The following is a 12,446-nucleotide window of genomic DNA, read 5'->3' on the forward strand; positions in this document are numbered from 1 at the left end:
AAATACCCTGATGAACCGGAGACCACGGAGCTGGATCTGGAACTCTGGTAGGAAGTAGCCCAGGGGTTTAGTTTGATGGTGCTGTGGCTTAACAGCCAGCCAGTATGTTGCGAGAGGATCCCTGCTGACCCAGCAGTGGGACACCCTGCCATTGTTAGGGCCCTGAGCTGGAACACAGTGGAGTCGGGTAAGCCTGCGTTCCCCTACCCTTGGGGTGGCAGTGTCCCTGTCATAGGCCACGTGGCAAGTGCTTGCCAGCCCTCCCCTGCCTAAGGGATTAGCACTCTAGACAGCTTGCCGGCACTCCCCTGCCTAAGGGATCGGCGCTGTAGACGGCTTGCCAGCACTCCCCTGCCTAAGGGATCGGTGCTGTAGACGGCTTGCCAGCGCTCCCCTGCCTAAGGGTTAGTGCTATAGACTGCTTATCAGCTCTAACTTGCCTAGGGCCTCTTGACCATTTGGACTTAACCCTGTCAAAAAGGCCGGGACACTGCACCTACTCTGCTAATTCCTCCAACAGTAGGCTGTGATCCTGGTGACATACTGAGGGGGGTGGCCTCCCTCCAGACCAGAGGGGGAGGGACCACTGTGTCCCTACTACATCAGACATGATAAGAATATGGTGCAAGCGGATGAAAGGACGAAAGGACTGGCATGCTTCTCTCACAACTCAAAGTTCCAGGATGTTTATGTGCATCCTGGATTCTCTGGGAGTCCATTCTCCTTGAGCCAGGTGACTGTTGAGGTGAAGTCCACTCCTTCCCACAGCCCAAAGATTCATCAGTGATAATCATCTTGTCTGGGGAGAGAGGAAGAAAAGGAAATTCTAAACATACATGACGTGCATCTATCCACCATTGGGGGATGATAGCACCTTGTCAGGGTCTATCAGCATGGAAACCATGGAATGGTGGTTTGGCAAGTAAACAGACTGGAGCCATGTCTGGAAGCAGCAAAGGTGAAGTTGTGCAAAGGGGATCACGTAGATACATGAGGCCAAGTGGCTGAGGAGGGACAGGCAAGTCCTGGCTGGTACATATGGATAGTTCATGATGTGAGTTATGATGTTGATCATTGCCTGGACCCCGTCTGCTAGTAAAGAAGTTCATACTGTGACTGAACTTAAAGTAGCTTCTATGAAGTCCAAAGACTGTGTGGGGTCTATGATAGATTTCTGGACATTGATGCTGACTCTGAGGAAAGAAAGAAGGTTGAGTAACATGGAGGTTGACACCTGGGATTCTTGCCTGGGTCCTACGAATAGGAGCCAGTCATCAAGATATGGAAACATGAAGACACCATAACATCTGACATAAGCCACTATGATGGAAATAACTTTGATGAATACTCTGGGCGTGGTGGCTATACCAAATGAGAGCACTCTGTACTGGAAATTGTGGGTACCCACTGTGAATCTCAGGAAATGTCTGTGGGGCAGATAACATTGTGAAAGTAAGCATCCTTCGTATCGAGAGCCATATACTACATGCCCTTCTCTAGGCATCACTATCACTATGCAACTTGAGCTTGTGGATGAAGCAACTGAGGTGCCAGAGATTGAGGACTGGTCCACTCCTTTCTTCTTAGCTAACTGGAAGTAAGATAAGTAGAATCCTGTTCCCTGATATTCTGGGGGAACATGTTCTACCACTCTCCTTTGAAAGAAGGAGTTCACCTCTTGAGCGAGAATGCTGTTGTACGAGTGGTCCCTGAAGAGGTCAGGGAGGAGGGCCTTGGAAGAGTTAGAATGATAAACTCGATCGTATACCCATGGTGGATGATGTTCAACACACATCTGTCCATTGTTATTGTATTCCTAGCACTGCAAAAGAGTGCTAAATGACCCCCAAAAGGAGTAGGAGGGTTGTGAGCTGGTAGACACAGCGGTTGGCTGCTCTCAGGCGCGCATCAGAAATTCCTCTTGGCTGGAGGTTGCAGCTGTGACATCGAAGCCTGTGGGGGGGGCCCTGGGAGGCAAGACCTCTGTGTCTTTTGATGTTTCCTCAGAGACTCTAAGTCTCAGAATAGAATTGAGGAGACCTATAGCACCGAGTGAGTAGTTGGCAGTGGAATTTTCACTTCAGGGCAGGAGTGTAGATGCCCAGCGCGCGAAGGGTGGCCCTGGAATCCTCAAGTGTATGCAGCAATTCATCCATCTTCTGGTTAAAAAGATTCATTGAAAGGGAGGTCTTCAATAGTGTTCTGTGCCTCCCTGGGGAAACCAGAAGAATAGAGCCAAGACTCCCTACACGACTATGGCCATAGACATGGCCCTGGAGGAGGTATCTGCTGCATCCACTGCCAGTTGAAAGGCTGTTCTGGCCACCAGCTTCTCTTCTTCAATATGCCCCAGAAATAAGCCTGGTGTGCTGTGGCAGGCTATCAGTAAATTCCTTGAATTTACTGTAATTCAGGAAGCCGTGTTTGGCTAGTAATGCCTAATAATTCACTGTCCTGAATTGCAGGTTAGAAGAAGAAAATACCTTGTCTCTCGAAAGGTCCAGATGTTTGCCCTCTTCATCAGCTGGTGTGGATAGAGGATGTCGTTGTTTGGCACATTCAGTCTCAGCCTGCACTACAAAGAAGTTTGGAGGAGGGTGAGATAAAAGAAACTCAGAACTCTTGGCAGGAATGTAGTAGAACTTTTCAGCCCCTTTAGGGGTAGCTGTGCCACACTGTGCTAGAAGGCTCCAGAATAGCTTTGTTAATCGGTAATGAAATTCTCACCAGTCCCAAAGTGTGGAGGATATATCTAGCAACTTGTGTTGGGGAGGTCTTGAATCTCTCCCAGAGGAATTTGGAGTTCCCCTCTGACAATCCACAATTTTCTAAACTCATTCGGTGGGAAAGGAGATGCTGTAATCACCGCCTCATGCAGAGATGAAGAGGGAAATCTTGCTAGTTATGGCAGCACTGCTGGTACTGGACTAAAAAAGAGTTCCTCCTCTACCACCAGACCCAAACACCTGCCAGAAGGATCTCTTAAGAGTGATGCAGGCAAAGGAGCCCTCACAGCAAGTGTGGGTTTTGAGGGGAGGGTTGTGACCAGGGTATCCAATATGGCCAATAGGCTGGATCTGAGGGAGGCTGTCCCTGCAACCAGGGGGGCCAGAAATGTATTTTTTTTAAATAAAAGCCAAATTTATCACATAATCACTTGACTCCGGAAGTTGGTGTTTTAAGAAAAACATCAAATATCACGAGACTTGAAATAAAATCATGAGAGTTGGCAAAATAGGTCTCATTAAAATTTCTGACTGGCTAACTCCTTTTTTTCACATTAACATCCTCATGTAGTAAACCATTACCTCTTAGCCCAAGTAATGTTAGTTCAATCCTATGAAGTGCTGAGCACTTCCTGTGGGGTTGACCTTAATTCCTATTAACTTCAATGGGAGTTGAGGGCATTCAGGACTTAACATAATGAAGTCTGCTAAGAGTGGAAAGGGGATAAAAGAACAGAAAGACAGAATTAGGAAAGAAGGGATATAACTAAGGAGGAAGGCGTGGATTGAGGACAGATGACAAAAGAGAGACGAGGAGTGCAAAGAAAGCTATGCAAAAATTGGTGAAAAAAGATATTTGCATGTTATATGTATTACTCCACCCCATGTCTGATTTATTTTTCTATTTAGATTGCAAGTTTTTCAGGACAGCAACCTATCTTTCTTAGAGAACTTTGGAAAGCTATATAAATAATAAAATAGCAAGTAAATTCATATTAACATTAATTATAATAAGTCTATTTTAATATAACATACATTGCAAAAAGCATTCTAGGTATAATATTTACAAACAATACATTCAAGTGAGAGTATTTTGTCACACTGCAAATATCCTAAATATTTTAGAGCACAAAAGATTAACAGCAACTGTTATAAAAAAGTGCCAGTGTCATGAACTAATATTGTTAACATTGTTTTAATTCTCAGCTATTAAAAAAATATGATTAGATCACAGAAAATGTTAATTAATAAGATTCCTTTAAAATAGATGATAAAGCTTTCATGCAAATGTAGGACAGTAATTCAATGGAATGTTATTTACCTAGCAAAGATCAATTCCACAAAGAATAACAAAGGGGGAATCACTTACTTTAATACCATTTGGAATGAACTGTAGTTAAAGGTATATCCACCAATCACCCACATAAATTTTCCATGTAGAACTGCTTTATGAGAAGCCCGACCTACAGAAGGACTGAATGGCTTCACATTTGGTAGAATCCAGTAAGACTCCGTGGAAGGAACTTTCAAAGAACAATCAGGGCCTGTTTTACAAACAAACATATGTAAGTTGTATAGTCTGTTAGGTAAAGGTATTAAAAGCTCTACACTATAGAAATTAGAATGGTTTAATTATAGATGTCAAGATTGCTCATTTTGACAGTATGCTGATTTTATGTTTATCAGAAGCTTGAGGCATAATTTAGATAACAAGGAAAGCCACTGACATTAAAAATGTTATATTTGCTCAAGGAAGAAAAGGTAGATTTCTGCATTCGACACAGAAAAGAATACTGTATGAATCACAAAATGAAAGGAAGACATACCAAATTTTCAGATGCTGTTTAGTCATAAAAGGGTAGCAAAGGGTATACTATACATTACCATGGAGAAAAATCATACTACTATTTGGTCTAATCTGGGTAATTTTATATCAAGGTACATAACACTTCAGTACATGATGTTACAGTATATATTATACTATAAAAGCAGTAAAGAGTCCTGTTGCACCTTATAGACTAACAGACGTTTTGAAGCATGAGCTTTCATGGGTGAATACCCACTTCGTCGGACATCCAACGAAGTGGGTATTCACCCACGAAAGCTCATGCTCCAAAACGTCTGTTAGTCTATAAGGTGCCACAGGACTCTTTGCTGCTTACCCCTCTGATATTATACTATGTTACATCTGGGGAAACAAATTTTAGTGTTTGCCAGTGCCATAGTGCACGTTTTTGAGAGGAAAATGCAGCACAGAGTGCTTTGTGAAAAAAAACAGAGTTGAATATAAAATATTTTATAGATTCTTCTACAGAGCTGCCAAAAGCAACACTCAGAAATCTACTGTTTTAGCAGGAAAAAAACACCTTATTCTAACATTTGGGTAGCTGTTTATTGCAAGAGAAATTTGTTGTCTAATGACAAGTATTTTAAAACCACTCACAGGAAAAGATGTTTATAATCACAGACATGATTTTTTTTTTTAAGATTTTATGTTCTATAGACAAGAGGAAACTTTAAAATGGGTTAATGTTTCAAGACTAAATATGTTTAGGGCTTTGCTAGAAAGGTGGCACAGTTTGCACTATTCACCTTATGTCGGTTATTGTCCATACTGAGTGACTGGTTTTTCTTTTTGTTTAGGGAACAATGAATTATTTGGTGATCTTAGATATCCTATTCTGGTTTTGGTATCATCAGTCACGCAATACAACTTTTGTTGTAAAAAGTGATGGCAGAGAGATATTCCAGGACAGTTACATTATTAAACCACTTTGATACTGAAACTGAGGAAAGTGATAAGTCCCTCCAACCTGGACAGCTGGGAGATAAAGCTTTATTCCAAGCCGTGAGAAATTACTGAACCCTAGGGGAAAGGCTGCTAAGAGTGTTCTGAGGTAGTTCTCTCATTTTCTATGGGAACAGAGTGCTGGCTCACTAAAAATTGGTCTGGATCCAAAGTGACATACAACTGGAGGTTCACCAGTGTGTTAAGACTTAAAGTTAGTTAGAGGGGGTATATAGTTAATTGAGAATTCTAAGAATTAGGTGTCAATTCCTTGAAAAAGACTGCTTAAAGTATTAAATCAGAAAAATATAATGAATGTTAATGTTAGCGTTATTTCAATTGTCTTCATTTGGTTATGGAACAGGGCCTCAGTTACCCAGAACCTGGACAAACCCCCTGAGAATTCTCGATAAGAGGTCTGGCTAGACCAATGGCTACCTTATCCGAAGCTGGCTGACACTGTAGGAATTCAGTGCACTAGTTATAAGCAGCATGCTTTGAAGTCAGTATTCAGGGACTGCCCTCCATTATAACATTTTCTGTGTCCCTAATAGTTTCAGGTAACAGGGGTTCTATTGATAAAGAAATTAAGTAAAGATCCTTATTGGCACTAGAGAAAAATATCTTCCAACTCCACCTACTTTTAACATCAGAAAACAACTTTGCTTTTAAGAATGCTATCCTCAAACATTTGAATAATACCGATTATAACAATTCTCTTTGGATTCTTCCTTTTCTTTCACGTTAAGATGTTTTGATACTCTAATTTAATGAGCAAGGTGTAGCTGTGATAAAAATCTAGAAAAAAGGATTAGTCATTCAATTCTAATTAGAGTTAGGAAACTTATCCAATTACAAATATGAACAATAGTTTGGATATCAAAGACATTGAGCCTGTCATTTTCAATTACTTCTATTAAGCCATGACAAAAAATCCTACATGCTATTGTACAAACAGAGAAACACATGTCCAAATTTCAGGGCTTTATCTCATGATAAGTTTGGTTTATACAAGCATGCATCCAGGATGGGCTCCTCCCAGGCATTGTGCTGCCTCACTTCTCCTGGCTGGGATTTGGACTCCCTGTGTGTGACAGAACCATCCTATCTACCATAATCAAATATACAAAGCTATAAATTTTTGAAAATCTAATATGTACATTAAGGAATTGGCTCATAGGAATGTTGGCTTATATGTAAATATTTGGGTTATTCTTACTGTAGGTATCAGAAGAAAGCAACCTCTTACTACATACGATGCAATCAACATTTTGGCTGAACAACTTAACTCCACACTTAGCATGTGAGGAGCTTTCCCCTTACTTGAACAAGTAATCACTCGTTCCTGTACCTAAACATTTACAAATCAAAGAGATGATATGCTGTGATTCTGAAAGCCACACAACAACTGTGTGTTGTTTTTCTGGTACAACCCCCATAATGGCTGAATGGATAGTTTTTGGAAACGAGTTTTTAAAAATTGCTCTCAGGCTAGTGACTGTCAAGTTTCAGCCTGAAGCCAATTTTTTCCAGCTAAGTTATAAACTGTGGTTTATAATAGAACTGCTACCCAGTGCCACTATAATCAATAACTATACATATAGATTAAACATACAATGAAAAGAATATCCTTTTATAGCAGAGGAAATAACTCTTGCAAGATTGCAGTGTCTTTTCTGGTCTAGTACCTAAGTGTCAGAATGTCTCAACCAATAACCTTGTTAGATCTAAATTTGGGGTTCAAGCCTTACATAAAGACTTCATCTTGTACTCACTCCATCATTACAACCTCATCAATAATCTGCTGTGTACATCTTTTTAGTGATATTAAGCAAAAATCATGTGCTGAAATTCAGTGGGTGTCCAGATACAATGTTAAGACTGAAATAATTGTGTAACAGAATGTTCCCAACTTTCTGTCCCAAGGAAATAGACTAGATTCATTCATATTTAAGGCAAGAGGGGATCATCATGATTATCTAGTCTGACCTGTATACATGGGCTAAAGTGTAAGTGAGATTTCAATGGCTTATGCCCATTTAACCTCTATATTATCAATACCCAAATCATGCACTTAGGATCAAAAGACTATTCTGGGTTTTTTGTTGTTATGTTGGTGGTGGATTGTTACATTTTATTTTATTGTTTAAGTACTTGCATTTTTTCAGCTGAGTTGTCAAAACAATTCACACAACTAATATCAAAGGAAGAATGTCAATTGGTTTAGGCCCAAATTCGCATGGACCATAAAATTATTATAATCTAATGAAAAATGTTCTATAGCAGGGGTCAGCAACCTTTCAGAAGTGGTGTGGCAAGTCTTCAATTATACACTCTAATTTAAGGCTTTGCATGCCAGTAATACATTTTAACATTTTTTAGAAGGTCTCTCTATAAGTCTATATATTCTATAAACAAACACTGTTATATGTAAAGTAAACAAGGTTTTCAAAATGTTTCAGAAGCTTTATTTAAAATTAAAGTAAAATGCAGCTCTCATCAGGTTAGTGTGATCCTTGCCCTTGCTTTTCCTTGCTGAGTTTTCCAATGTCTGGCACATATTTGGATACTTTAAGCTGCACACAGGCTTCTGAGTGATCAGTTGTTAATCGGCTCTGAGACGGACAGAGGACAGATTTAATGTGTGAAAATACCTGTTCACACAGGTATGTGGCTCCAAATGCTGGAAGCACTGCAAACGCAATTTTCTTCAAACAGTTAAATTTCACTGGCAGAGACGCCCAGCAGGTCAGAATAGAGGCCCCATATCTCTCTCAGTAGCTTCAAGTGCGCTCCGCAGAGCCACAAACTTTGATGTCCACAATTCTGAGCTTTTTAACTGAATGAGTTGCATTTTGAAATCTTCAACACCCGTCCACTTAATTACAGACAAATCCAAGTTGCTTTTGTTGAATTTTTCAGGTTTAATTAGAAAAGAAAGCATTGGGCCAAATCGCTGGAAATCTTGAAATCTGTCAGAAAATTCTGATTCCAGTTCTTGCATGTACTTTCCAATCTCATTGACACTGACAGTGCAATGTGTCAATAGCTCTTTTATGAGTTGGAAGTAGCGGAAAGTAGAAGTTTGAATATCCCTGGAAAAAACTGCTAGTTTCACAACAAATGCTTTCCAGACTTCATAAAGATCCAGAACTGTTTGCCCTGCACCCTGGAGACAGAGGTTGAGTTCGTTTAGGTGAGCAGTGATATCATTTAGAAACATGAGCTTACACAGCCATTTGTCATCATCCAGTTCAGGGTAGTTTTGTTCTTTTTCCGACAAAAAGGCCTTAACTGCATCAAAACAGTTTACAAAGTGCACCAAAACCTTGCCACAACTTAGCCACCGAATGTTGCTGTGAAGTGGGATGTCATTATAAGCACTGTCCATCTCTTCTAGCAGTGCTTGAAATTGTGAGTCAAAGCAGATCAAGCAACAAGGGAATTCACAATTCGCACTACTGTATTCATCACATTATTAAGCTCCAAATTAGAAATTTTAGCACACAGGTTTTCTTGATGGATGATGCAGTGAAATTTGACTGTCAGACAGCCAATTTGATCTTCAAGTAAGTTTACAAATCCCTTCTGTTTTCCGACCATGGCAGGAGCACCATCTGTTGTCGCACAAAATATTTTTCTGACGTCAAGTCCTCGTTCTTCAAAATGGTTTACAAAACTTCCCAGTATATCTTCCCCTTTTGTTGTGCCATGCAGGGGTTTTAGGCAACAAAGTTTCTCTTGGATTTCATTGGAAGCACAATATCTTGCAACAACTGCCAAACATGGAACGTGATTTATATCCACGCTCTCATCAACTGCAACACTAAACACTGCTGTATCTTTCAATGCAGTCATCTGCTTTTCCTGAATGTTTTCTACCATTTCACTTATGTGTCTCTCAACTGTTCTGGCAGAGATGGACAGTTCTTTTATTCTAGATATGGTTTTATCTTTACTTGGCAAATCATTGAACAAAATCTCCAAACTGATGAGAAAAACTTCTATATATTCGCCATCTGTAAACGGCTTTCTATTTTTTGCAATGCACTGTGCAATCTTGTAACTTCCTTCTGTAGCTTGATTTTTACTTACACTTAAGCTTTTAAAAACACTGCTTTGCCTCTCATGGGTTGCTACTGCCTTTTTGATTGATTCAGTCTTGTCTGCTTCATCAAGAAAGGTTTTCTCATGCTTTGCTTCAAAATGTCGAAGACTTGATGTATGACAAATAACACTTCCAAAACAGAAAGCACTAATACCAAAGTTTTTCTTTTCAATAAATCCAAATGCATCTGTCCAAGCAGGCTGAAATGATCAGACATCTAGCTTCGCTTTCTTAGGAGCTGCCATTTTGTCAAATGTTCTCTTCAATTCTCTGTGGGAAAAAAATGGTGATAGAAGGCAGGCACAAGGTGAAATGCAGCGTGGTCCGATATAAGCAATTTTAAGATGAGGGTGCTAAGCTGCACTCCCTCTTGCCTCATGTGCAACCCTCACTGTCCCAGGCTGGGGACAGTGTGCCAGAGTGGGTAGGGTTCCAGAGCACTGATCCAAGGCCAGGAGCAGAGCCCAAGGTGGCCTGCTGGGACTCCAGGCCAGAAAGCAGGCTGAGCAAGGCTGGAGATCCAGACCCCAGCTGGCAGGAGGTCAGCGGCTAGAACTCCAGATCGGTAGCTGAAGTGAGTGGAGCTGGTGGCTGGTAGGACTAAGCAGGGCCGGAGGACTGGACCATGTCTAGTAGGGGGCCTGTGCTTGAACTCCAACCAGAAGCAAAGTGCGTGGGGCTGCAGCAGGGACCCCGGCTGGCAAGGGACCAGCAGCCGGAACCCCAGAGCAGCAGCTGAGTGGCTCAGCAAGCCCCCACTCTGGGGTTTTAGCCCCTGGCTCTTGCCAGCCGGGGTCTCAGCCCACTGCCAGCCTGAGGTTCCTTCACCCAGACCAGTAGCAGGCACTGAGTGGGACCGGCGGCTGGCCCCCGGCTGGCAAGAGGCCAGCAGCGGGAATCCCAGAGCGGCAGCTGAGTGCTCAGCCTGCCCCCACTCTGGGGTTTCAGCCGCCAGCTCCTGCCTGTCGGGGTCTCAGCCCACTGCCAGCCTGGGGTTCCTTCAAAGGCCGTAGGTTGCTGACCCCTGTTCTATAGAGTCTAAGCATCAATTTTAAATGTATACTTGAAATCCATAACTGGTTTGCTAATACATTTTAAAAAGCAAAGCAGTTTTACTGGGATGACAAGAACATAACATATGTGAACTCCACCATCTACTGTAATACTGTTCCCAGAACCATTAATTCCAGCTGATATCACCAGAGATGTTGTTTCGCAGACAAAGGAATAAACAAAGATAAAAAGAGTGGTGTCGCACTAAAAACACAACGAAGTAAATGTTTGCCAAGTGGGGAAGGATATATTGACAAGGAGAAAAAAAGGTTATTTCAGTCCCCAACATGGTAGTGTACACACACACACACACACACACACACACACACACACACACACACCCCTTGCCAAAGAAGGCAGGACAAGAGGCAATGGGTTCAAACTACAGCATAGCAGATTTAGATTCAAACTCAGAAAAACTTCCTAACAGTAAGAACAATAGGACAATGGAACAGACTGCCTACGGAGGTTGTGGAAGCTCCTTCACTAGAGGTTTTCAAGAGGAGGATGGATAGCCCTCTGTCTTGGATGATTTAGACATAACAAATCCTGTATCTTGGCGGGGGGTAGACTAGATAACCCCTGAAATCCCTCCCAACCCTATGAGTCTATGATTTCATGAAAAATAAAATCCTGGCCAATCCACAGACATTCCCAACCCTCTGTCTCTCCCACAGCCTTCTTACAGCCCTTCTCTTTAACACATGCCAAAGGAGAAAGAAAAAGGAAACTGGAGTTAACTCATTGTGTACCGGGAACGAGGTGATGCCTCTGCAGCCCATCAATCTAACTTCAACTCTGCCCAAAATTAATATGAACTTTTCCCCTTAAATAACCTCCTTGATATTTTACAGAAGATAATTATGAGCAAGGTGTAGTTGATCTACACATATTATATTATCCTCTATGGAAAAACTGAGAAAGTGTATAGGTTATTGAAAGACTCATTAGGATTAGAAACTCACACACAATTGCCAGGAAAACATCATCTGTATGTTGTCCTCAGCTGCACATAAATTGTCAACTTTACTTCCTAAATAACAAAAGGATCATGATTGCTTGTACACAAATTACACTCTATTTCTTAAATGCTGTACAAGCTCAATTACTATCTTTCTTTTTATTTTGTGGCCAGAAAAGATTAATGGTATTGGCATAGGTTCTAATGAAAATGCGAACAATTCTAATAAATTATAATTTATGCATTAGTACACATACTCTAATAGAAATTTAACCTCACCTGGACTCAGCAAAGCACTTCAGAATATTCTTAACTTTAAAACAGAAATTAATGGGACTATTCAGGTGCTTAAAGTTAAACCAACATTTAAGTGCTTAATTGATTAGAGAAGGCCCTCCATGCTTAAAGTTCAACATATATTAAGTGATTTCCTGAGTCAAGGCCCGGAATCAGACAACTAAAGGACATTTACATCGTTTATTAGTTTTACTACTGTGGCTCAGAAATATAGTAGTAAACAGTGACACCAAGTGGCAAACACTGAACAAAATACAAAAACCAGTAATAGTGAAAAATTAGTAGTTAACATACACCTCTGCCTCGATATAACACTGTCCTTGGGAGTCAAAAAATCTTACCGCGTCATAGGTGAAACCATGTTATATTGAACTTGCTTTGATCCACCAGTGTGCACAACCCCCTTCCCTTCCCAGAGCACTGCTTTACCGCGTTATATCCAAATTCGTGTTATATCTGGTGGCGTTCTATCGAGGCAGTGGTGTATTTAAGAAAACAAATGATGCACTAATT

The 12,446-nt window shown here is 41.1% G+C and overlaps 1 protein-coding gene across 5 annotated transcripts in view; it reads right to left on the bottom strand.

The window, feature by feature from the left end:
- The window catches only part of ATRNL1 (attractin like 1), a 1,010,697-nt gene that overhangs the window by 852,839 nt on the left and 145,412 nt on the right, over positions 1-12,446 (bottom strand). For all 5 annotated transcript variants that reach the window (XM_050958929.1, XM_050958927.1, XM_050958928.1 and 2 more), the window contains exon 6: positions 4,096-4,270. In XM_050958929.1, the coding sequence (XP_050814886.1) occupies positions 4,096-4,270 (175 nt within the window). The remainder of the gene's footprint in view (positions 1-4,095; positions 4,271-12,446) is intronic.

This window comes from Gopherus flavomarginatus, chromosome 6 (genome assembly GCF_025201925.1).
Source record: "Gopherus flavomarginatus isolate rGopFla2 chromosome 6, rGopFla2.mat.asm, whole genome shotgun sequence".
Lineage (NCBI taxonomy): Eukaryota > Metazoa > Chordata > Testudines > Testudinidae > Gopherus > Gopherus flavomarginatus.